The following is a 25,804-nucleotide window of genomic DNA, read 5'->3' as shown; positions in this document are numbered from 1 at the left end:
ACCAAGGGAACCAGCCGATCAACACAAAAGTCTCACGCGCACGGCACGTGACCTCTCCTTCTTCATGACGTCTCCTTCACATCGCCAATTTTACTCCCCCGTCCCATTCTCTGTTGACAACAACACTCTTCGTCTCCCAAACCCCTCTCTCATTTATTCGTCTCCCAAACCCTAACCCTAACCCTAACCCTAACATTACCCTCTCTTTCCACTCCCAAACTCAAACCTATCCATCGCCAATTCTCAAACCCTAACCCTAATTTGACGATATACACGCTCTTTCTGCTTTGATATTTTCCGATGGATTCTCAGCCGAACAACCTCTACGAGACGGCGTCGCAGCCGGACACCGGCAACGACGCCTACACTTTCCTCGAATTCAACACTCAAGGAGAAGAGTTCGATTACCCTGAATTTCAAGAGCTTTCTCAGCCAATTCGATCCTCAGTTTGGCCAACGCCTTCCGATTCCATAGCGGACCCTGCTGACCGAGCCGATAGAGCCTCGTCTGATCATCATTCTGACGCTTCGCCTGTTTCCACAGCCCCCGGGAGCGCTGGGAAGGGCAGGGGTGGTGGGGGCAACCAGTCGGCTGTGGATGCGCTTGCGGCCGGTATGAGTGGACTGAACTTTGAAGAGACTGGGGATGATGAGAGTTACGAGTATGGCAAGGGTGATTTTACGGAGCATGCGTGTCGGTACTGTGGAGTGCAGAACCCGGCGTGTGTTGTGAGGTGTAACGTACCGTCTTGTCGCAAGTGGTTCTGCAATTCAAGGGGGAACACGTCCGGGTCGCATATTGTTAATCACCTGGTGAGTGGGAACTTCCATAGTGATCTCTTATCAATTAATTGAAGTGGGTTTTCTTTCATTATTTTGGTCTATGCATTCCTTTTAGTTGCATACTGTGTATTATTGAATCAGATTGAAGGAATGCATTGGAATTATGGGTGACCAACTGTTCATCTTGTTACAACATTGTTTCTTTACTTTTTTGAGTGCTTTTGGTCTTGGGGTTAAAAGTAGAAGATAATCTTTATGCAAGTGGTAAGAATTTGAAGTTCAACTTTAGGATTCGTGATTTTGAGTTGTCTTATGGGCATCGGTTGGAATTTATAGTGTTGAATGTTGGAAAAAGACTCCATAGACAAGATATAAAGAAATAATCATATTATAGGAGTTCTGTTGGGTTTCAAAATTCTTTCAATTCTTGTGGATTTCTTATGCTGTTTTTGAAACCACATTTTGTCCCCGTAATTGTTCGGATATGATCTCACAAAGGCACAAAGGGAAACGATATAGTATAAAATGCCTTTTACACTTCATTAACTAATAGATTACAACTTACTATATATCATGGTGGGTATTGAGCCAGCAGATGGAGGCTCTTTTACATAGGAAGCATATCCATGACGTGGATATAGATAAACGCTGAATCCAATAATTTAAATAGTTTGGATTATTGTTGTGAAGCATTGCCCGAAATAAGTAGAAAAATTGCAGAATGATGCAGCCATAGGAATTAGAAGCATTTCCCTTCGCTGCAAGGGATGTTAATTAAATTAAGGGAACTATTGCTCCTTTCTGGTTGATTTTGATTATTTGAATTCAGGATTTTGACAATTAATTCATCACTCAACTGAAGGTTAGGTAGAGCAATAATGAGTAATGGTCTCTCTCCCTCTCTCTATGTAATTTATATATATCACTGTCATCATCATTATTATTCTTGCCTTTATCCCATATGAATTGGGTCAGCCACATGAACTCTCTCTCTCTCTCTCTATATATATATCTCAATTGGGCTATCTATAAAAATACACAAAGTTATAAAATGTTTTCTTCAAGGAATACCACTCTTTTCTAATGTTAATTTGCAGAAGATTTAGTTCAAAGAGGAAGCAGTTTAAAGCCTGTAGGAAGTCAAAATAAAAGCATGCAAATTTTTTTTTGTTGGCTTGCTGTTACCCGCCAATGTGTGGGCTTCTTTGTTTTTTGTGGTAATTAAGATTTTATTAAAGCCCCCAAGAGGGGGACGCATCGCATAAAGAAATACAAGGCCAAATGGGGCCTTTAAACACTCAAAAGAGCCCAAAATATCAACAATATCCTTCATAGATCTACAATTTCTCCCTAGAACCCATGGTGTGGGCTTCTTGTGAAGTGGTTTTCATTAATGCGCCTAATTGAGGGACCATTATTTGGTGCAATAGTAAAATGCTTGGGCGTTCAAGCATGAGAATGTGTTTTGAATGTTGAGAGCAGTCATGTTCTGCAATACTGCCAAAGGTTAAGTCTTTTTCTTGCCCAACCCTCCTAGCACCCTCGATCAATACGAACCATATTGGGTAAGGACCCTTTTATTATGAGAAAATCATTCGAAATACACGGGATCAAGGGTTTTCCTATGTACGACATCATGTTGACTGGTGAATCTGTGTAGATGGAAGATATTCCTTTATATAGAGATTTGGCAGACTGAAACTCTTCTTTTAAAATATGTAAGAAATTTTCACAGGTTACATTTAACACGGTATGTCAAGCAAAATCCATCCCTAGGATTACTAGAGGTGTGTAAAAATGAGGATGTTTATGTGGATTGGTGAGATGGCAGCCCATATAAATATCTGAATATTGTGAAGAATCTGTTTTTGGACTATTTGGGTTTGTTTGCTCATGACTTGGCATGTTTTGAGACAGCATCCAGAGTTAGCTATTTACTTCATCATGGTTATAGCTTTATCTTTTTATTTTCTAGAAAAGGTCCTTAGAATTAGAACCCGTGCATCACAAATGTAGACTTTGAAGACAGTTCTTCTAGATTGAAATTGATGGCGGTCTCTTTTGCATTATTTAGTATCAATTTTTTGTTACATGGTTAATTCTTTGGAGTTGTTTGGAAGAAGTAATTGTGTTTGGGAAGTCGTTTATTTGAATGTTAATTATAGAAGAGTATTAATTTTAATAATTTATAGTGTGGGTTCAAAGTGATCTTAATTCTTCTCAATTATAATTTATATGTAGTTTGGAGCTTCTGTATGTTGGGTTATACTCTTCTCATTTGGTTGTTGGCCATTGCATTTTCTCCTTGAGTGATTATTTGCATGTCATGTCACTGTTTAAAATTATTTATCTACACATGATACTTAAGTTTTGTGGCTGTAATTGACTAATTGGTTAATGCCCTGGTGTACGTTTTTGTTGCTTAGTAGTCTTAGCAAGTCGTTGTATTGGCATAATAAATGCGTACTAATTTGCAAGAGGATAAAAGATTGCACTCTCTGAACTTTAGAATCAGTACGTTCAGTGATGTCTTTTGTAGGTTCGAGCTAAGCATAAAGAAGTTTGTCTTCATAAAGACAGTCCCCTGGGAGAAACGATACTTGAATGTTACAATTGTGGATGCCGGAATGTGTTCCTCCTTGGATTCATATCTGCCAAGACAGAAAGCGTCGTCGTTCTTCTTTGCAGGGAACCTTGTCTTAGTGTCAATGCTTTGAAGGACATGAATTGGGACCTCAGTCAATGGTGTCCACTTATTGATGATAGATGTTTTTTGCAGTGGCTTGTTAAGGTTAATGACTTCTACAGTTTTTCATATTTAATGTCTAGGTGATATATACTCTATCTAAGTCGCTATCTCCTTGCACTTGCAGGTCCCATCTGAACAGGAGCAGTTAAGGGCACGCCAAATCAGTGCTCAACAGATAAATAAGGTAGAAGAACTTTGGAAAACCAACCCTGATGCTACCCTGGAAGATCTTGAGAAACCTGGTGTGGATGATGAACCTCAGCCTGTAGCTCTGAAGTATGAAGATGCATATCAGGTGTCATTCGCAACACTAAGCCATAGCTATGAAGTTGTGTAGATAGTACATGCAACATGAGAATGTTGTGGTGGAAGTTATAGTATTTCCATAATGGCAATATTGACTGATTAGCTTGTGCTGCTCTATATCCTATTGCAGTATCAAAATGTATTCGCGCCACTTATCAAGCTTGAAGCTGACTATGATAAAGTATGCATCACAACTATTTTGTTTTTTATTTGTTGTTCTTTGTCTTTTTCTTTCTATTTCTCAGTGTTGAATGGAAATTTTAATCTTGTGATACACATTGTTTCAATTTTAATAGTTGTCATTTTCCTCTTGAACCAACCATGTTGATACTATTACTATCCAATATTAGCTTAATTAAAGTTCCTATAGTTTTGCACCAATGAAAATATTGTGCACCATAACTTAAATCTGTTTTTTTTTTTCCCTTCCTAGATGATGAAAGAATCTCAAAGCAAAGACAATGTCACATTACGGTGGGATATTGGTCTCAACAAAAAGCGTGTTGCATATTTTGTTTTCCCAAAGGTGCTTTTCTATTGTTCGTGTTGTTTTCTTTACGTCATTGCCTAACGTTAATTTGCCCGTAAGTTTATGTTATAAATGTTTGCTGTGTTAAATACACGTGCTGTTGTTGTAGGAAGATAATGAGTTGCGTCTCGTACCTGGTGATGAGTTGCGGCTACGTTATTCAGGAGATGCAGCTCATTCGGCTTGGCAGTCGGTGGGACATGTGGTAGGCTCTCTTTTCTTGACTTGCAACTTTTTCATTCACTCAGCTTGAGTTGTAGTTCGTTATGATCTTTTAATTAATTAATTGTTTGTTTCAGATAAAGCTAACTGCCCAAGAGGAGGTTGCACTCGAGCTTCGTGCTAGTCAGGTAGTTCCGGTTATGATTTTTTATTTTTTGTTACCCTTAGTCCCCTGTGAGTTTCAGCTCTCAATGGTCCTCATTTTCATTTATTCCTTTTTTCAGGGAGTACCTGTTGATGTGAACCATGGTTTTAGTGTTGATTTTGTGTGGAAGAGCACAAGTTTTGACCGGATGCAGGGGGCAATGAAAACATTTGCAGTCGATGAGACGAGTGTTAGTGGGTGGGTTGACTATTTCTTCCTAATTATTGCATTTGTTTGTCATTAAGAAGTATTTCTTTGAATTTGTTTTTGACAAGTAAAGAGTTTCTTGTTTATGTCATTAAATAGTTGCTAAAATTTCCTTTTCAACAAGTAGAGAGGATTTCCTAGATTATTTTATCTGGGGGAGCTCCTCCCCAAACTCCCTCACACAATTTTTGCCATCACTCATGCTTCTTAAATCATAGACTCATAGTAGACTTTGAAAAGAAGGAATTAAAATGTAAATAGCCAGTAACACATATACACAGAAGTAGACTAAATAATGATCACCTTAAATTAAAAGCAAAGCTATTTAACGGTTTGCTGTTGGTACTAGATTTAGGTGTTTGGAATGCAATTTTTAATGTTGTTGTTACAACTGGTTGGGTAAAAAGTTGATTTTAAATTGATAAGTTATCCTTATCAATATTCAAGCTTTCTTGAGTTGGATTTGACCAAGTTCAAATTGAACTTTTGAACTCCCATTTGGGCTTCCGCTATCCACCCAAAAGAAGGTTAATGTTTTATATTCGTCTGTAGTTGGCTGATGATCTGTTTGGCCTGCGTTGAAAGGAAAATTTTTAATTTACGTATTTAGAGTGAAATGGAAAAGATTAGCCAAAAACAGTGTATTTGAAATGAAATCCTGTTATCCCTGGAGAACTTTGTAGTCTGTACCAACTGAGTTAACCTTAAATATGTAACTAGAAAGCAGAGCATGTGTATTTGTATATGTATTATATATTTTAATACAATACAAAATCTACTTAGGACTGAGCCTCTTGGGCAGAATGCTGGCGTGAAGGCATATTTGGCCCGAAATCTGATTGAGGTCATTCAACTTAAAGTAGACGTAGTTAAGCCTGCTTGGATATATTTAGCAAGCAGGCTAGCCCATTTTGTACCTTAGCTTCTTGGTAACTTATTATTATTTGATTATATTTACTTTGCACCTGAATGATTTACCATGAGTTTGTTGAAATGTCCTCTTTTATGCAGCTACATTTACCATCACTTATTAGGCCACGAGGTTGAGGTTCAGATGGTTCGCAATACACTGCCTCGTCGTTTTGGTGCACCAGGTCTTCCGGAGCTCAATGCATCTCAAGTAGGCTGTCTGCATTTTGTAGCCAAGTTATATTATTTGAATATTTTGCTTTAGTTATCCTGGATATTTTATTTTTGTGTCAATTATGTGGTAAATGGCATAACCAAATGATTGTTTAGCTAATGATGCCCTTTTATCTCTTCTTCCCACACTACTTTATTTTGAGGTGCAAGGAATATCTACACTAATATTCTGGAGCTAGAAATTACAAAAATGTTTGAAGCTTCACAAGTCCATAGAGCAAGAGTGTGAGGGTGATTGCTAAAAAAATATTTTTAATTATAGTTGTCCAGTACTGCAGTACAAACGATCAGCCTACACTATAAACCCATGCTAGCTGATGTGGCCACCATCTTAGTTTTGGGGTATTGGTTTTTTTCTTTGCAACTTATGGTGTGATCGAATGTTCTACAAACGAAAATATTAGATATTTTAAACTTCAATGTGTATTCTGGTGAAGCTGCGGAATCTTCTTGCTGTAGCATGAGGGCTGGGCAGTTGCTTATGTGAAGTGTTTGTTACATGTTTTGTGTTTCATTAGGCACTTTTTTCATGGTAACTTGGGGACGCATTCAAGATGAAGATGGTGAAAAATAATGATTAAACTTCAACTTGATAAAATTGTTTTTCAAGTCAGTACCAGTAGAATAAGGAAACAATTAATTAAGTGTTGACTTCACAATCAAGCATCAAGTGATGACATTGATATTTACTAATGCATGTGCTAAGTAGTCTCAGAACAAGGCAATTTAACTTTCATTCCGCAAGTGCCAAAAAATCTTAATTGTTCATGGTTAATTTAGATAACAGGTTAGTATTTCCTCAATATTAACTGATCTAAAGGTATTTCCTAAGTACTAGATACCACAACAGATCTATTGTGAAAGTCATTGAATAACACTAAATGAATAGAAAGTTCATTCTTTTATATTTGGTTATTATTTTAATAATTATTCTTCTCTTTCCCTGCTTTACTTTGGTTGAAGTTCTGAATAATGAAATTTTTTTTTCCCTGAATCTGAATAATGTAATGTTACTTTAACATATTCTAACCATATTTAGTTTATTTGTTTACTGTCATTATTACCTTTTATTTTACAAGTAAGATTTCAATAAAAAACACTCAAAAGGGGTGCATGCCCATATATTCACAAAATCCAACAAAATTGCTAAACTTTCAAGTTATCTACAAAGTCTTCCATAGATTTACAATGCCACCCTTTGACCCAAAAAAACAGAGAATTGAAGGTGGAGTGTCTTAGCACCCAAATAGGAGCGTCGTCCTCATCAAAGGATCTCGTATTCCTCTCCCTCCCCCTTTGTTACATGGACTCTTCAAAAGTAGTGAAGTACCCGTGTCTGACACGTATCCCTCAGACATGGGTATGGGATGTGTCCTACACTTTTGGTTGGACATGTACTTAAAAAGCATATCTAATCATTCAATTACATTATATTATTACTTTAAAATTATCTAATTATTCAATTACACGAGTATAATATCTAATTATATTATTACCAAAGGGGAGGTTTCCTTGGAAGGCTGTGTGGAGATCTAAAGTGCCGCTTAAAGTGGCTTTCTTTACGTGGACTGTGGTGTGGGGAAAGATTTTGACGCTGGACAATACAAGGAGAAAGCTCATTATCATCAATCGGTGTTACATGTGTAAACATAATGGTGAATCGGTGGATCATCTCCTTTTGCACTGCCCCGTGGCCATGGAATGTTGGAGTTTCCTGCTGGTTTTGTTCGGAGTCTTGTGGGTCATGCCTAGATCTATGAGAGAGCTAATGGAGAGTTGGAGGGGGGTGCAAGTGGGCATCCACGCTCGAGGTTATTGGAGGATGGCACCTTTGTGTCTTTGGTGGTGTCTGTGGAGGGAGCGTAATAGTAGGGCGTTTGAAGGACAGGAGTCCTCTGTGGCCGTTCTTAAGTCTTCTATGTTAGACTACCTTTTCTTTTGGGGATCGGGTAGATTTTGTTGCTTTGCTGAGGAGATGCTTGAGTTTATTGCTTCTTTGGTGCCTTAGAGCCCATGGTTCTGTTGTTCTCAGGGATGCGTTCCCCTTTTGAACGCTTTTAATGAATTTATTATTTATCAAAAAAAATATTATTACTTTAAAATGAGTTAAATGTCTATATTGAACATTATATTAGATAAAAACATTACTTTACTCTAGAAAATAAAATAAAATAAATAATAAAATGAATATTTAGCAGTGTCCATGTGTCCTTCTGTTTGGAGGTTACCTGTGGATGACACCCGTACCCGAGTCCATGTAACGTAGCCCGCCCCAAGCCCCACCACAAATAAAGGGGGTTCTCTCTCCTAGCATCTCGAACTTGATTACCCACTATTCAACCTCTTCATGCCTCAAGCATGCTCCACGTGAAATCCGGCACAACCAAGAAGTACCAAAAATAGTAAAAGAATATAGATCACGCTTCTATAGCCACGGTACAAAGCTAAAGGTAGAATAGCAAAGAACTTAGATCACACTTCTCTAGTGACAGTGCAAAGCAAAAGGTGATGATTCACCGATTCCCTATGTTACATGGACTCTTCAAAAGAAGGTGAAGTACCCATGTCAGACAAAAAATATTCGGACATGTGTATGGGATATGTGTCTCACACTTTTGGTTGGATATGCACTTTAAAAACATATCCTACAATTCAATTTTATTATGTTATTAACGGACAAACTTTACATTCTTCGTTCTCTCTTCAATTATGTGAAGAGGAGCTTTTGTTCTTCTTCATATGATTTAATTACTTTTCTGGATTCTTTGGGGCCTTAGCTCCGGTTCCACTTTTGTAATTGGGACACGTTCTCCTTTTGAACGCCTTTTTTAATATTATTTTTACTTATGAAATTTTTTTATATTTATTATGTTATTACTTCAAAATGAGTGAAATGCCTATATTGAACACAATATTACATAACGGCATTATTTCTCTAAAAATAAAATAAAAATATTAAGTAAAAATAATATTTAATGGTGTCCATGTCCCCTTCTGTTTGAGGATATAACACATTCGATGCATGGATACATAGCCAATTCCTCATCCCTCTTACACGTATAACACCAGTTCACTGTTATCAATTGTCTCTTTCTTAGGTTGTCAAGTGTCAAAATCCTCTCTAAAGCTATTGTTCACCCAAAGAAGGTGTTGCCTTCCAAGGGAAAGAGGGGACCCGAGTCTCCATAAGTCTCCGATGGAAAGATGTCACCTCAGATTCCCCATGACTGGAACCCACCCAATACCACTCATCCAGCCCTCCCCTTCCACAAGCTGAGGATATAGCAGAGCCAAAAACTATACAGTCTCCTCCAACTCCCAATCCTGTAAATGCTGCTCAAACTGCACACCCCAAGTCACTTTCTTATTATGAAGGTGATAGCAGTCATCAGTTGAAATCTACTTAACAGCTGCAAATGTAAGCAACCTCGGGAAAGTGCATGCAAGAGGTCTATCCCCACACCAAGGATCCTCTAAAAAATGATTTTTTCTTGCGCGCATAGCCCGGAAACAAATATGCTTTGAAAATTCATTCCAAACTTTCCAAACGAATATCCAAATTCCTACTCCTGTTGGAGACCTCACCTTCTTAGAAGTCCATCCTCCGCTAAGCTTCCTAAGCTTACACTTAATCACCCTCTTCCATAAGAGAAGATATTGGGTTAGCTTGGCATGCCATGTCATTGGTATGCCTGGTCAATGAAAATTCACCATACTTTCACCATACCATGAAATGGGTCCTGCCATTTTATAAAAAACTGCTCCACAATTAGATTTGCTAGATTTTCATTGGCCGGACGTACGAATGATGTGGTATACCTGGCTCACCCTATACCTACTCCTTCCATAACATATCCCTTGTCACTTCAAACTGCCAAAGCGCCTTTCCCAACACAACATTACTGAACAAATCAATGCTCCTGACACTCAAACCCACAAGCTGGATAGGGCTGCACACCTTTCCCAATTCATCAAGTGAAACTTCAATCATATGCAATGCCACCCCACAAAATGTTTCTTTGAAGCTTTTCAATCTGCTTCACAACTGAGGAAGGAATCTGAAATAGAGAGGAAATAAGTCGAAATCTTCAAAATGGTACTCTTAATAAGAGTTTGGTGCCCCCTTTTGAAAAATATTGCTTCTTCCATCCTGCAAGCCTCCTCATAAACTGCTCCATGATTGGATTCCAGAGAAGACGAAGAAAACACCCTCCTTGTAGAAGCCGTAAGAGGTAAGCCCAAGTTGGTCACTGGGAAGGCCCCGACACGACGACACCTCATCCCAGAATGTCAGCCAAGGAAGAAACCCAATCTATGTCCCCCACAGGCACTGTCTCACTCTTCTCAATATTGATCTTCAACACAGAAACTGCTTCGAAGTATACCAGTCAGCAGCCTCACAAAAAAAACAATGATACCTCAATAAAAAGGAGGTGGAACACCTCCAACTGTCTAGAAGAGACACTGCCGACCTTAAAGCCTCTAATATATCCCAATGCCTCAACCCTCCTCATCAATCTGCTAAACGGCTCTATCACCATAATAAACAGGAAAGGAGACAAAGGTCGGAGAATCCTGTGAACTACTTAAGAATCCTGTCGGAGATCCATTCACCAACACAGTGCATTTCACCGTGGAAATGCAAAACTGATTCCAACTCTTCATTTTCTTCCCAAAACCCATGCTCTCCAAAATATACAGCAGGAAGTTCCTATTCACATGATCATAGGCCTTCTCAGCATTCAATTTGCAAAGAATCCATGGCACCCCGATACTGATTCTGGAATCCTTACACTCACTAACGATAAACACTGAATCCAAAATTTGATGCCTAGCATTTTGAGACTCCAAGATTACTCAATCAATTACTCTTGTCAACCGCAATGCAAGGACTTGTCTTTTTATTTTTATTTTTGATAAGTAAGAATTTATTAAAAACGCTCAAAAGGGGAGTGAAGCCCAAAGAAAACAAAAAGGGCCAAAAGGCGCCTTAGACCTTCAGAGAGGCCAAGAAAACAATGATTTCCTCCATAGATCTAAAATCTCTCCCTGAAACTCAACAACAGAGAACTTAAGCATAGAAATAGGCTTCTTTTTCCCGTCAAAATATCTCCTATTTCTCTCAAGCCAAATACACCACCAGATACAAAGCGGCGTAGATGCAAGGACTTGTCTTTGACTATCAGCTTATAGATTCTACCACCACGTTAATAGGCCTAAAATCCTAGCACCATCCTTTTTGGGGATGAGAGCAATAAAGGAGGTGTTCATACTCTTCTCAAACTGACCATGCACTTGAAAGAAGCTAATAGTGTCCATCACCTCTTTCATAACCACTTCCAATTCTGCTGGAAAAATGCCATGGTGAATCCATTCCGTCCGGGAGCCCATCTCCATTGCAACTCTTTAAGGCCAATACCACCTCTTCTTCGTCAAACAGTCTTTCTAACCAACCATCTTCTTCTGGGATGCACTCAAATCCTAACCATTGGGCAAATGTCTTCATTGAAAGCTCTCCATAGACAACTGTTGGTACTCTCTTATCCAGTTTGCTAGTGTCCTTGTATTCATACTTCATACATTTTGTGAGTGGTATTCTCTGATCCATTGAGTTTTGGCCTCGTATATTTTAATGACTTTGCAGATATTCTTAGCGAATTATTGTTTTGCTTGGCTTTTGTTCTTGCAAAATTCTTGCAGAAGTTTTATTTCTTTCTGTTATTTAAGACGTTATATTATATTGTGGTGTTCTTTTGAAGGCCTAACTTGCTCGATCCTTTGGTAGGTTTTTGCTGTTAAAAGTGTCCTTCAGAAGCCAATAAGTTTGATTCAAGGTCCTCCTGGAACTGGGAAAACAGTCACTTCTGCAGCAATTGTATATCATATGGCCAAACAAGGCCAAGGACAGGTAATTCATTAGCATGTTCTCCTAGAACGTACATTTTGTACTTTATCATGTGTCATTGTTTTTATAATTCCTTTCCTGTCAAAATAGGTTTTGGTTTGTGCTCCAAGTAATGTGGCTGTTGACCAACTAGCTGAAAAGATAAGTGCCACTGGGTTAAAGGTAATTATATCATTTAGTTGTATAAGCTTTAGTTTTGTCGTAAGAGTGATATGATGGCTTAGTTGATGATGTACAATCACCCCTGCCCTCTTTTACCTACCTATAGTCAGAGTAATGGTCTTCCATCCTCTTATGCTGTCCAGTTTTTAAAATATCATTGTGCCTCATAATGACATGGTCCTCCAACAAGGCATGGAGAACTTTAACTAATGTGAATCTGAAAAACACTGATATGTGGCCTTGTGTATGGCAATCTAAAATTTTATTGCATTAGTTGCGTTGCAGTGTTATGCAGAAAAGGGTGATATACGGAGTTTTCTATGAAGTTTCATTCTTCATCAGAATATTTACTTGAGCCATTTATTGTTTTGGCTCCTTTCATGTCTTCATTAGTGTTATGTTAATGTTTGAACTTGTAATTTTTAGTGTTATATATACACACACACACATATATTTCTATATATTTAAATGTGATGGAAAACATTGATTATGTTAAACTATAAATCAACATGAATTATTTACTGTGGCTATTGTGGCATAGCGATATGGCAATTATCTTTCCATTCAAAACATTTGTAACTTAAAAGTGTCATCTTCTCAAAAAATGTTCATAATGCTGTTTCCCATTATTTTCTTTTAAAGAACGTTAAGTAAAATCTGTCTCTCTTCTTTTTTGTCCATATCTAGCAACATTTTGTTGCTAAATATGTTTTGTGATGTTTTGTACATAAAACTCTTATGTTAAGTGATTGTCACAGTTATATAATTTTTATTATTGATTACGTGTGAGATTTCTCACTTGTGTTTATGTATATGTTTTTTTTTATTTTATTAAACTAGGTTGTTAGGATATGTGCAAAATCAAGGGAAGCTGTTAGTTCTCCTGTTGAGCATTTAACCCTTCACTATCAGGTTTGTGTATTTATTAATTTCATTGAATTGAATATTTTCTCACTTGATGCTTTTAGAGATTCTGTGTTCTTGTGTTATGCATCTTCTTATCTTTTTATTTCAGGTTCGACATCTTGACACATCTGAAAAGAGTGAACTTCACAAGTTGCAGCTTCTTAAAGATGAGCAAGGTGGATTTCTAATTTTTTTTAGTGCTTTATTTATTTATTTACTTTTTCCTTTTGAGACTTGATATTGTAAAGCTTGCTGATCTTTGGTTTGGGTAGCTTGTTTGGGTGCATTAATGCTGGAAGGCCATGCTACTGAACTGGTTTTATGTTTTTTGGTGGAATGCTGATGCATAGTATAATTTGAAATTTTGTGTCTTATTCCCTGGATTTGTGTTAATGGATTGTTCATTCCTCTAAATTTCTACAGGAGAATTGTCCAGCAGTGATGAGAAAAAGTACAAGGCTCTGAAGAGGGCAACGGAGAGGGAGATATGTCAAAGTGCTGATGTCATTTGTTGCACATGTGTTGGTGCTGGTGATCCTCGATTGGCAAATTTTAGATTTCGCCAGGTTGAAATACATCTGATGTGAGCATTTGGCAGTAATAAAATTATTATATTCTTTTGCGAGTGGTTTACCTTTTTTTTGTTGCTTTGCAGGTACTTATTGATGAGTCTACTCAAGCAACTGAGCCTGAGTGTCTTATTCCTTTGGTTCTTGGTGCAAAACAGGTATTTGTTGAAACATCTTTGTCCATGTTATTTCAACCTTGTCAGTATCCGCTCCATCTTCTAATACAAACTGCTATATTTAGGTGGTTCTTGTTGGGGACCATTGCCAACTCGGTCCTGTCATTATGTGCAAGAAAGCAGCTCGTGCTGGGCTAGCCCAGTCTCTTTTCGAACGCCTTGTACTACTTGGTGTGAAGCCAATTAGACTCCAGGTTACAGTCCTCTTTACTACTTTTGTATGTTTTCATTTGTGTTGTGATTTATGTCCAAAAAAAGAGTTTTATGTGTTTGGGTTGGGCGGGAGGGTGGGGTGAAAGGTTTTTATATCATATTCTTGCAACTCATTTTTGCTAGCCTGGTATGTTGTGTGAATTCAGGTTTGTGTGTCGGGTTGTGGGTTATGTGTCCAAGTATCGAATGTACTAAATCACCAACCAAAAGGATATGGACAGTGGACACTACAAAATATTATATTATTTAAGTCTTTTTATTTTATTTCCTAGAGTAAAATACTGTGTGTTCGCGCACGTGCATAACATAGTGGTCAACATAAGCATTTCACTTGTTTTGAAGCAATAATGTAGTATGATTCCTCCATTAAATCTTCAATAGTTATATTCTTATTAGTTGCATGTCCAACTAATTTTTTTTTTCGATAAGTATGTCCAACTAAATTTATCTGACACATACCTCGTAACCATGTACGTGTGTCATGCGTCCTGAAGAAAATGTGATCATTACACAGCGGATATATTGTTAGTCATGAATCTCTATAGGACCTAGAGGGGTAAGTTGGTCTTTTCTACTGGTTTTCTTTCATACCAAATTTAATTCCTTTTATTTATTTATTTATTATTCGGTTAGCTCCCCAGACAATAATTTAAAATTAGAAAGTAAAAGGAGGAAGAGGGGCAAGCACGCAATTTTTACGTGGAAAATCCATCAATGGAAAAAACCACTGTATCTCCTGTCCAGGTTACAAATAATCCAACTACATAAAGGTTTCTTGGTCTCAGATTCTAACCCACTAGTATCCACCCAATAAATACTAATTTAATGACACACCAAACATTCTATCCCAAAACACTACTATCGTCGATGATGAACCCCGTCACCAATGCAATCGGCTCTTTTCTCCATGTATGTTCCTTTTCACTGGTGGTCTAGTTAAACGGTTGACGTGACAAGTCTTCAAACACTATCCGTATTAAGGTCACAATCACTAATATGGCAGTGTTATTAAAAGCGCGCTTAGGCCCAAAAAGGTGCAACTTGCAAGTTTTGGCCTGTTGGGAGTCCAGGCGAGGCGATTTTAGGAAAGTGCTTCTCTCTCTCTCCCCCCTCTTCCTCATCCTCTTCTTTCATCTCCTCCACAAACATTAGCTCTAGTTTTTCTCTGTGTACTTTTTTTCCTCTTTTAAAACTTAAATATTTTTTCCCTTTTTCTTTTTTCCATTCCTTGTCTCTGTGACGAGCATTTCTTCTTCTTCTCCCTAGAAGGAAGCCCTACTCGCTCTCTGTTTTTCCTCCTTGTGCCTGTTTTTCCTTCCCGTCTGTTCTGTGTTCCCTCTCTGTTTTTTAGGGCTTGTATTTGCAAATTTCTCTGCTGTATTTTTCATGTCCCCTGAAAACTTGCCACTCTCAGAAAAGTCGGTATTTTCTTTTCTCTCATTGTGTTTTTTGTTGAATTTTCTGTGGTCCATCACCATTGCTTGTTTTATTTTTGATGTGTGCCATGCCGATTATGTTTCCATCTTTATTCTGCTGTTTCTTTCTTTCTTTATTTTTTTTTCCCTATGCTTTACCTTTACTTACTGCTGCGTTTCCCCCTTGAGCGATGCTTGAATGCTTATTTTGTCCACTCTGCAAGTTTGGCAATTTAGTTTAGGAATATCAGTTTCTAATGTATATTTATCTTTGTCAACTGAGTTGTGGATATATTTTCAATTGTTTAATATTTAATATTTTAGTGTTGATTTCCGATATATGAAATTTTGGATAATATGCATGTGTTCTATATGATATGTTCTTGATTCTTTTTCTCTAAATGCTTTGAATTTATGATATCATATACTTGACATTCTAAAATTAAATAATTATATTATTTCAATGTTCCAAAATTTCAATATTATATGACATTCTTGCATTTTGTATACAAAACACGTTGTACTTCGCTCAGGCCTGTGCCTTGCGCTTAGGCTCCTGAAACTGTTCGCACCTTCCTGTGCCTTGTGCCTTAAATAACAATGATCAATGGTATTCTATGAAACCTTAAGTGATTGAAAAACAAGGCTCATCAATTCAGCCTTTTCTTCTCTACTTGATTCTCTCTTATTCCTTAGAATGAGTATGTATTTGTAATTTTTATAGTAGTATAACCCTATTTGGTAAACTTTTTGTGTATTTTTATTTATATTAATTTCAAACTTGCTATTAGTTTTGTTGGATCAATGCAATCGCATTTTGGAGTTTCTGCAATTAAAAGTTTCTCATTGTTTTCTTGCAAACTTCAATGCATCGAGACTCTTTTGAGATGACAAACTGGGTGATATGGTTTTTCCCATGCTTTCTCAGTTGTCCTTGTACTTCTACAAGCTCCATGTTCATAGATTAACATTATTGCTTGTACGAAAATATGGCAATGCTGATATATTGCGTCTTGTGCTCTTAAATTCCAGGTTCAATACCGCATGCATCCATGCCTATCAGAATTCCCTTCTAATAGCTTTTATGAAGGTACACTTCAAAATGGAGTGACCATGAACGAAAGGCAATCACCAGGCATTGATTTCCCTTGGCCTGTGCCAAACCGTCCCATGTTCTTTTATGTCCAGGTATGATAATATTCCCATTTTAATTTTTTGCATTAGTTTCTGATAAATTTTAATGTTGTGTATTAACCAAGTGCTAATACAGTTAGGACTTGGGCACTATGTTAAAATCTGATTGCTTTTATGAGAATTTATGATTATTTGCCTAAAGCAAAGCCTGTGATGGCATGCCCGATATAATAGAAATTTAGTTACTTTATTTTAACAGATGGTTGTTTTTGCAGCAGTGCATCTGTATCTGGCAGGACATTATTATTATTTTATTTGTTTCAACCAGTTTGCATAAATACAGAATTTAATTGATATTTTAGGAACAATTTTATTACTTATTTGTTGATGTCTACTAGGCTTGGGTTTATTTTGTTTTGTGTTTTTTCTCTCTCTCTCTCTCTCTCTCTCTCTCTCTCTCGCTCTCTCTTGTCCTTCTTTCTCCTTCAGAAACGTTTTTTTAATCTTTGTAGTTGTTTATACTGTATACAGATGGGACAAGAGGAGATTAGTGCAAGTGGAACTTCCTATCTAAATAGGACCGAGGCTGCAAATGTTGAAAAAATTGTGACTACGTTCTTAAGGAGTGGTGTAGTTCCTAGTCAGGTGCACTTATATATCTTCACTGTTATTTTAGTTGATAAAATTTTATTCCATAATGTAACAATTCGTCTGCCGTTCAACAATTTACAGATAGGGGTTATAACACCATATGAAGGGCAGCGAGCATATATTGTGAATTATATGTCAAGAAATGGTGCTCTTAGACAGCAACTGTACAAGGAAATTGAGGTAATGTATGGATTCAATTTGCTAGATGCAAATGTGAATTCAATCGTCGGCTTAAAACACAACATATAATGTTTGTTTTTTTGTAGGTTGCGAGTGTTGATTCATTTCAAGGGAGGGAAAAAGATTACATAATTTTGTCTTGTGTGAGGAGTAACGAACATCAGGTTGGTTTTCGATCTTCTCCACAAAATTTTCCCCTTGGTTAGAGTTTATTTGTAGGAGTTTCAATTTGTGCTGGGTATCGACTTTACATATCTTATTTTATGTTTTTTTCCCCATTAAAGGTAAGCGGCTGCTTGTTGATATATGTTTCTACATTTTTTTTTTTTTTACTACTTTCTTCTTGGGAATGTTGATTTTTTTTTTAATCTTTTCCTAAGCATAGACTATGAGGTGAGGAGAGGAACATACTAGTTATAGTTGCAACTTTGGTCATGGGCCTCTTTTCTTGTAATGATTTAGAAGAGGAAAGGTTTATAAGTCATGCATACTGGTTAAATAATATGGTGTAGTTTTTTTCAGTATTGGTTTTGTATCCAATGGGTCAACGATTTTTGTGCAATAGTGTGTGATAAAGCGATTTCCAATGCTCTCCAATTTTTGTTTCAATCTTTCGTAAGCTAAGAAAAGGCAAGGTAGCTCCATTCCCTACTCACAACCCAGCATGGCTTACATTCTCAGTAGTTTACCTTTTCGCTTCTTCTGATGAGTGGTGGAGGCATATCAATAGCTATCCTGGGTTGTGTGAAGTGACTGGTTTTGATGGAAGCCATACTACTGGGAGGGAGGAACATTTTTTGTTTTCCTTGAAGCGGCTCTTGTTGTAATTATTCTCTCTCCCTCCTGGTAGTATGGCTTAATCCCCCAGCCATTTTTTGATTCAATAAGAGTTGTGGTTCGTTGCCCACTTCAGTTGAGATGCCCACATTTGATGCTCATCTCGGAAGAAAGCTTGGAATGGCATGTCGCATCATATCTGGAATCCAGAAACAAATTAGATAAGAGTGATTTTTTTTTTTTTTTGGGGGGGGGGAGATATAATTTTTCTGTTCGGTTGACGTCATGTTGACATATTAGATTTATTAAATAAAAAAAAATCAATTTATTACATGCCTGCAAGCATTATATCAAATTTGCGCTGGTTGGTTGGACTGCCAATTCTGTTTTCTTGTTTCTGAAAAATGATTTAAGGTACTGAGTAGAGGGGTATTAAGCCATCAAGAAATTAACCTACCTTTGCTACCATGTCACTAGAGCATGGATACTTCCCGAGAGTGCTATGGCCGTATCGGATGTGTATCTGATATCGGTAGATACATGCCGCCGGATGCATATTTGATATGGTTGGGAAGTATCTGAACAATAAATTATTTTTTTCCAATTTGGATACAGCTCAGATACGTTACGGATACTTTGTGATACGTCTGGGCAGTTTTGTAAATATTTATATAAAAAACAAAGGTCTGATTGTAATATTAAAAGAATTCATAGATTGAAATGGCGGTTCTTGGCTCAAACACAATCACAAATAGAGAGAGAGATTCCGTGGTATTGGACACTCGTGGGTCACAGCTGGATATGTTGGACACGGCTTGAAATGTCCTGGAATTTGAATGTTTTATGTTTTGGTGTACTACCCTGACCTCCCCTCTGGTTTTGTTTTTTGGAACCCTAAGTTTTGTTTTTCTTTATGCTCTGCCTAGCGTGTTTGTTGTACTCTCAATGCATGTGGCATTTTTCTTCTGAGAGTTCAGAAATTGAATGATAACTTTGGAGTATGTGATACCATAATCTGCGCTACAAGTTTAAATGATTAAATGCCAAGTTATTCTCAGTGATTGTTTTCGTATTTGGCTTAATCACTCTTTGTTCCATATGCACCTGCTTCGAGATTAGTCATACTGTTTGTTAGTTTTTGATGTATTGTTATCTGATCTGTGAACCTAAGCTTATGTTTGCTTTTAACACTCGTCATTTGTGATCACTAGCTGATCCTTGATAGCTGTCTAATGTTCATCCAGGGCATAGGATTCCTTAATGATCCCCGAAGGCTTAATGTTGCACTAACACGTGCCCGCTATGGTATTGTCATCTTGGGGAACCCTAAAGTTCTAAGCAAACAGCCGCTTTGGAATGGATTGTTGACACACTACAAGGTAATCCACATTATTTGCTTTTAATGTTGTTTCTGATGGGCCATTTTAGTTAGGGTTAATGTGAATATCCCTGGTCTGAGCTCTAACACATTTTGATTATTATTCTGGCCAACTGGTACTTGTGCAGTTAATGAAACTTTCACAAATGTTGTTTTGGGTCCTGATGTTGGGGGAACATAATGTCCATAATTCATCCGGACAATTGACCTATTCCTTGTTTTGGAGGCCATAAAAATGATTTCCCCGATTTTGAGTTGATTTATTGGTCTAAGAATTACAAAGTCACTTGTTCTACCTTCTAATTTGGCCTTATTTCTGATTTTAACTTTAGGAGCACGAGTGCTTGGTAGAAGGTCCTTTGAATAATTTAAAGCAGAGTATGGTTCAATTTCAGAAGCCTAGAAAGGTATGATATTTAAAGATGGAATCATAGAGTTAGTGTCTATTTTTAAAAGACATTTTTAATTGTTTTGTTTAAGTTATTTTTTGGTTCATATGGAACAGATCTACAATGATCGCAGACTTTTCTTTGGTGGTGGACCTGGAATAGTGCCTAACGATACTTTTGGCTCTGTTTCTTCTTCAAGCCCAAATTCTGATAGGAGGGGCAACCGACCTAGGGGTATGTTAAATGCTGGAATATTTAATCCCTAAATTGTTTACTGTCAATTTCAATCCTCAGATGCATATAGTTTACTTGTACAAGTCCTAGGATCACACCAAATAATAATAACAATACGAGAACAGGATAAGATTTTTGTGCTTGCTTTCATCCTTTTTTAGGCATCCTCACTATGAGGGTTTTACTGTGACATTTTAGCTAGAATGCTTATTTTTCTGAACACAGGTTCTTATGTACCACCTGGTCCAACTAATGGTACGCATAAGCCTGGGATGCATCCTGCTGGTTATCCGATGCCTCGGGGTCCTGTTCCACCTTATCATGGTGGCCCCCCTTCTCAACCATATGCTATCCCAACTCGTGGAGCTGTACATGGACCAGTCGGAACTGTTCCTCATGTTCCTCAACCAGGAAGCCGGGGTTTTGGGGCTGGGCGTGGCAATGCTGGTGCTCCTATTGGCAGTCATCTTCCCCATCAGCAAAGCTCTCAACCCATTGGAAGTCTTGGGCCCGGTTTCAACTTTCCTGCTATGGAGAATCCAAATAGCCAGCCATCTGTGGGTGGACCATTATCTCAACCTGGATTCGTTTCTAATGTAAGTACTCTTAATTTTTACTATGATCGTTGTTATTCTTTAATCTAATCATCCTTCCATTTTAGCATGGTTGAATCCTGATTGTTTTATGTTTTATGAAATAGATGGCTGTTCAAGGACCAAGCCAAACATTTCGTGATGGGTTCTCTATTGGCGGCATGTCTCAGGTAGCTGATTCGAATAAAGATTAATATGCTTGGTTTTATAATTGATTTTTTTGGATTTTCATTTCTTGAAATTTTTCTTTCAATCTTCAACCAGGATTTCTTGGGTGATGATTTTAAAAGTCAGGGATCACATGTTCCATATACTGTTGCAGACTTCTCCACTCAGGTACAAGTTACAGGAAATTGTACCACCATGTATTCAACCATACATCTAATGCACAAGCGGTGTATGTTAAAAAGGATCTGGATGGTGGTTTGAACTAGTCTATTTTTCTCTTTCATTTGTTTTTTGTACAAGGAAAAAAAGTAATTTTTATAATATTATTGTTAATTGATGATTCCGCCAACAATTTTCAATGTTTTCCATTGTTGCTGCTTTGCTTTGCAGGCTTCTCAAAGTGGGTATGCTGTTGATTATGTAACCCAGGGTGCACAATCTGGGTTCCCAGGAAGCTTTTTAAACCAGAATTCTCAAGCTGGATATTCTCGTTTTGGTACAGGAAATGACTTCATGTCTCAGGTTTGTTTATTTTATTTTTAATTTATTGTAATTTTTCTTTTGGTTTGGAGGAAGCCATCTTAATTAACCTCATTGAATAGAAAAATAATCAAATGCACCCGATAGAAGAAGAGTTTAAAATACAAACTAAACTTAAACAGCATACCTACAAATAATACCGCTTCTATATTAGCAATATACCTATATACTAAAAAAACATATATATTGGAAGTTGATTACTCAAAATTTAACACTTGCCTGGGGCTATGATTTTTTTTCCCATTGCAGTTTTATTTTGTGTCTCACTCTATTGAACTGCCATGACAGGACTACATGGCTCATGGGTCACAAGGTCTGTTTACCCAAGTTGGATTCAGTGATCCATCACAAGATGATGCTACACAGAGCCACTTCGCCATGGCCAATGCCAACCCACTTCAGTCCCAATCTCAGGTTTCATCTTTTGCTTCTTCTGGTTGATAGAGAGATTCTGTGGGTAAAATTTTGAAATGCCTTAGATGCATGGAGTATCCACCAAGCCCTCTAAGCCCTGCAAAATTTGGGAGTTTTGGATTGCTTTTCTCGTTGCCAAAATTTTCTTTTTCCTCTCCTAAATAATTTTACTATCATGATTTGGTTTGTTGACTAGTAATACTCTGTAGTTGGAATGGTCTATTTATTCTAGTGTTTTTACAGGGACTGTTGAATCCTCTATTCTCCCAACCTTTCGCTCACTACAACACACAGCCAATAAACTTGCAGGCTCCGCAACAGCAACAGCAGCAGCAGCAGCAACCCCATCAGGGGCAGAGCTCACAAAATCAGAAACTTCACTACAATGGTTGATGGCTCGTGAGGGTTAATATTCGATAAGGGTTATGGTCTTAGCATCCAGCAACTTGGTTTGTGCTCTCATGTGTGCCCATTTTTTCTGTCTTGAGAAGCAGAAGGGTTTGTCAACAATCGTGGCCAGTTTGACAGCACAACCCTGAGAAGTTGATTCTTAATGTTTGGGAACCAGATAGTTTGAGTTGGCAGAAAGGCTATGGGTCTCGGGTCGAACGCTGGCGGCAAGTCTGGGGCTGAGAAAGAAAAGGATAACCCAAATTATCTTCTTGAAATTTTGTATTGTTCACAGAGAAGGTAAAATTGTTTCGTGGGAGAAAGCATTACATGGCGTGGTTTTGTCGAAGGGTGGGTTATTGGGGAAGCGGAGATCTAATTGGGAAAATCCGTTGTTCATCATACAGAAGCAGCTACTACCATGGTTTTATACAGTCTTCCTCACCCTTTCAGCACTTCCTCACATGTAAACTCTACGTTATCACTGCATAGACATAGACGATGACGATATCTTAGAGGTGTCCCAGGGCAAGCACTGATACCTTTTTAACTCTGGTAGGTAAATAAATTTGCTAATTATCATTGATATTGGTTGCCGTAAATCAGGTGTTCGGGTTTGTATTTTGTTCGGAACGCCCTAGTATTTATTGTATTTCTGATAGCAGCAGTGTTAATAGTTGGTGTCTGGTGGTACTCTAATATTCTAATTACTGGCTTCGGAGTGTGTTCACTGTTCAGTTGTTTGCTTCATCTCTCTCTCGCACGCGCGCAACTTAAAGAAGATTTGGCATTATTTATGCTTCGTTTGGCAGAAATTGGATGGAAAGTAGAGAAGTTATGGATGTGATAGCTTTAGAGAAGAGATTGTCTTTCAGTTTTTATTCTTGGATAGAAAAGAAGAGAATAAACTGATATTTTACTATAGTCCTTAGGGGTCTAGGGAAGAGAGTTTTAATGTAGGGTCATAGAAATTTACCGTAATAATTTAAAACTCTCTACTGAACTAATGAAGTCCGTCATTTCTTCTTATCTTTCTTTCACACCTCTTCCTTCTTACTTACCTTAGAAAAATATCACCAATTTGATAAGTAATTGATAATGGATTAGTTTCATAAAGTTAAGCAATTTGGTTAAGTAGTAATTGTGCTAGGTCTTACAACATGCAAAAAGTGAGTCAATGACTAGGAGTAATTCTCGAGCGGATTCACTTTATGCTTTAATGTCTGAATCTATATAAAATAAATACCGTCCAAACAGGTCCTAACATTAATAAAATGAATCTGGTTTCAATAAAATCTAAGAAACACGGATTCGTTACAATCTTTTTATTTTTATTTTTTTGCAACCCAGTTTTGTATGAATTTTGCAATGGAACCTGAAACTTTAGGATTGAATTTTGCTTCAATCAAATCCTGTCAAATCTTTACCCACTTCATGCCCCACTAGTGAATTAATATTGTTGGGCATCTTCTATGAAAACTTAAAGGCCTCCCTCATTAATGTAAAAAACAATAAACAAGTACAACTACAATTTGGTGCCAAATAACGAGTGACTGAGTTGACTCGGCAACTCAGATGACTAAAAAACCTGCACTCATCAACTCATTTAAGCACTCGCTTGCCTCCGAAACCTCACGCCGCGCGTACCCACTTCAGTGGACTTCACCATCGCCACCATCTCCATTGGAGAACGCGCGTCCGACATTAAAACACCGAGTACATAGTGTCCACCGTGTTGACTCAGCAACTCACCGGTACCTGCACGAGCTGGTATAACTCAGTCTCTCTCCAACAGGAAGCGACATTGTTTTAGTAGCCTTCTTTGTGGGCTTTATTTGTTCAATATGGAACAACAATAACATGAACGTTGAATCAGATGACCTTCAGGCATTAATTGCATGTCTGTTATTTGTCCTACGAGTAGTACTGTTTTTCATGTGAACCTGTTTCCTAATTCTTGTATTCGGCTCTGTTGAAGTCTTTTTTAAATAGTCCACCCTAATATAGTATTACTTCCTCATTTTTCAATGGTTATACCTTAATTTTTAAAACTTGATTTAAAATTTTAGGTTGAATTCAAACGTCCAACATAGGTTGATGTAATAACAAAATTTTAGGTTGAATTCAAACGTCCAACTTCGGCTGATGTGATAACAAATGAAATGGCCTTAACTTTTTCACAAATTAAATAATTGAAGATATAGGCATAATATAAATAACAAATAGATAAAAAAAACAAAAAAGTTCAATATGTCATTACACACATTCGTGCGCACACACAAAATAATTTATTACATATATATAGGGTTCAATGTTCGGGTTTATATTTCGAATTCGTTAGGTTTTGTAATTCGGAACTGCCTTCTGTTGGGTTTTGTGTTACTCGACACATTAACCCAATCCCGACCTGAAATGAAATTGGGTTCCTAATTTTCAACCTAGAGCCAAATTGAACTGCAATTTACACTGTCCATGTCCGAATTCTTTTTGGCTGAGCAGTGAGCTCAGGTTTATCTGGATGGGGCTGCACGAGTTGCAGTCCTACTTCTACTATAGATGATATGATAACATTTGATATATAGGATTAAAAAGAAAAATAGAAAAAGAAAAGAGTCACACAGACTAGTCAGGCCTATTTGTCAAAGTGAATAATTAAGATCTGAAGTGGAGCCTAAAACGGGAACCCACTTTAGATTATTAATTGTCATAATTATTTCATTTTGACAAATTAATCGGGCCATAATTATTATAGTTTGAGAAATAAATTTAACTAATAGGTTTGATTATCGTTTTCTAAATAAAAAACAAAAAGAAACATTATATACATTATTTTTTTTTTTAAAATTATCCAATATGTGTTTTGTCAATACAAAATGTTAGGAGGGTTAAGTGGATACAAATACAAAACATTTGGCTCCTAATGTAAAATATTTTCTTTGGAAAAGATTTTTATTTTTAGAGTAAAATATATATATATATATATATATATATATATATATTTATTTATTTATTTTTTCGATGTTTGACAAAGGTGTAGGCCGAGTTGAGATCGTGTCCATCAAATATGACATGTAAAATAACTTTTTAAAAATTGATTGATAAACTATTTTTGTTAAGTTTTAATATTTTTTTTCCTAAATATTTTATAATAATTAAACATCAAAAAAATATGTTACATTCAAACCAAAAAATGATTAACAATCATCTTATTAACATGTTTACACCCATTTTACCAAAAAAAAAAACAAAAATTACAGCCATGCGACCGATCTTGAAGACATGGAGGTGGGTAAAATAGTAATATTGACATAATGACACTGCACCAAAGTAAAATACACCCATGCACCAACGCATATCATGAATCATCATCTCCTGTCACGTAATGCGCACGCGCGTCAGCTTCAGTCAGAGTGTTGTTTGGCAGCGGCCATAACAAAAATAATTATATATATATATATATATATATATATATCGGAAATCGACACGAAAGCGCGGGGAGCAGGTAGAGCGGGATTGTGGGGCCAAC

At 37.1% G+C, this 25,804-nt stretch overlaps 1 protein-coding gene across 1 annotated transcript; it reads left to right on the top strand.

Moving 5' to 3' along the window:
* On the top strand, nt 1–23,015 carry LOC132303460 (regulator of nonsense transcripts 1 homolog). Its single transcript, XM_059800721.1, has 29 exons — nt 1–813; nt 3,323–3,574; nt 3,657–3,827; nt 3,969–4,019; nt 4,272–4,364; nt 4,477–4,572; nt 4,667–4,717; nt 4,814–4,932; nt 5,953–6,061; nt 11,870–11,992; nt 12,080–12,151; nt 12,992–13,063; nt 13,167–13,233; nt 13,481–13,623; nt 13,713–13,784; nt 13,868–13,996; nt 16,463–16,618; nt 17,096–17,209; nt 17,297–17,395; nt 17,482–17,559; nt 19,417–19,551; nt 19,883–19,957; nt 20,056–20,173; nt 20,399–20,769; nt 20,874–20,936; nt 21,031–21,102; nt 21,325–21,456; nt 21,763–21,888; nt 22,132–23,015. Exons 1-29 carry the CDS (start codon nt 301–303, stop codon nt 22,279–22,281), a joined length of 3,822 nt encoding a protein of 1,273 aa, XP_059656704.1. The 5' UTR covers nt 1–300; the 3' UTR covers nt 22,282–23,015.
* Nucleotides 23,016–25,804: the final 2,789 nt, after the last annotated feature.

The sequence above is a fragment of the Cornus florida genome, unplaced genomic scaffold (genome assembly GCF_030987335.1).
Source record: "Cornus florida cultivar Cherokee Brave unplaced genomic scaffold, ASM3098733v1 CherokeeBrave_3.0.0_Hap2_Chr04, whole genome shotgun sequence".
NCBI lineage: Eukaryota > Viridiplantae > Streptophyta > Magnoliopsida > Cornales > Cornaceae > Cornus > Cornus florida.
The sequence above is the reverse complement of the archived record's forward strand: the minus strand, read 5'-3'. Positions and strand labels throughout refer to the sequence as shown.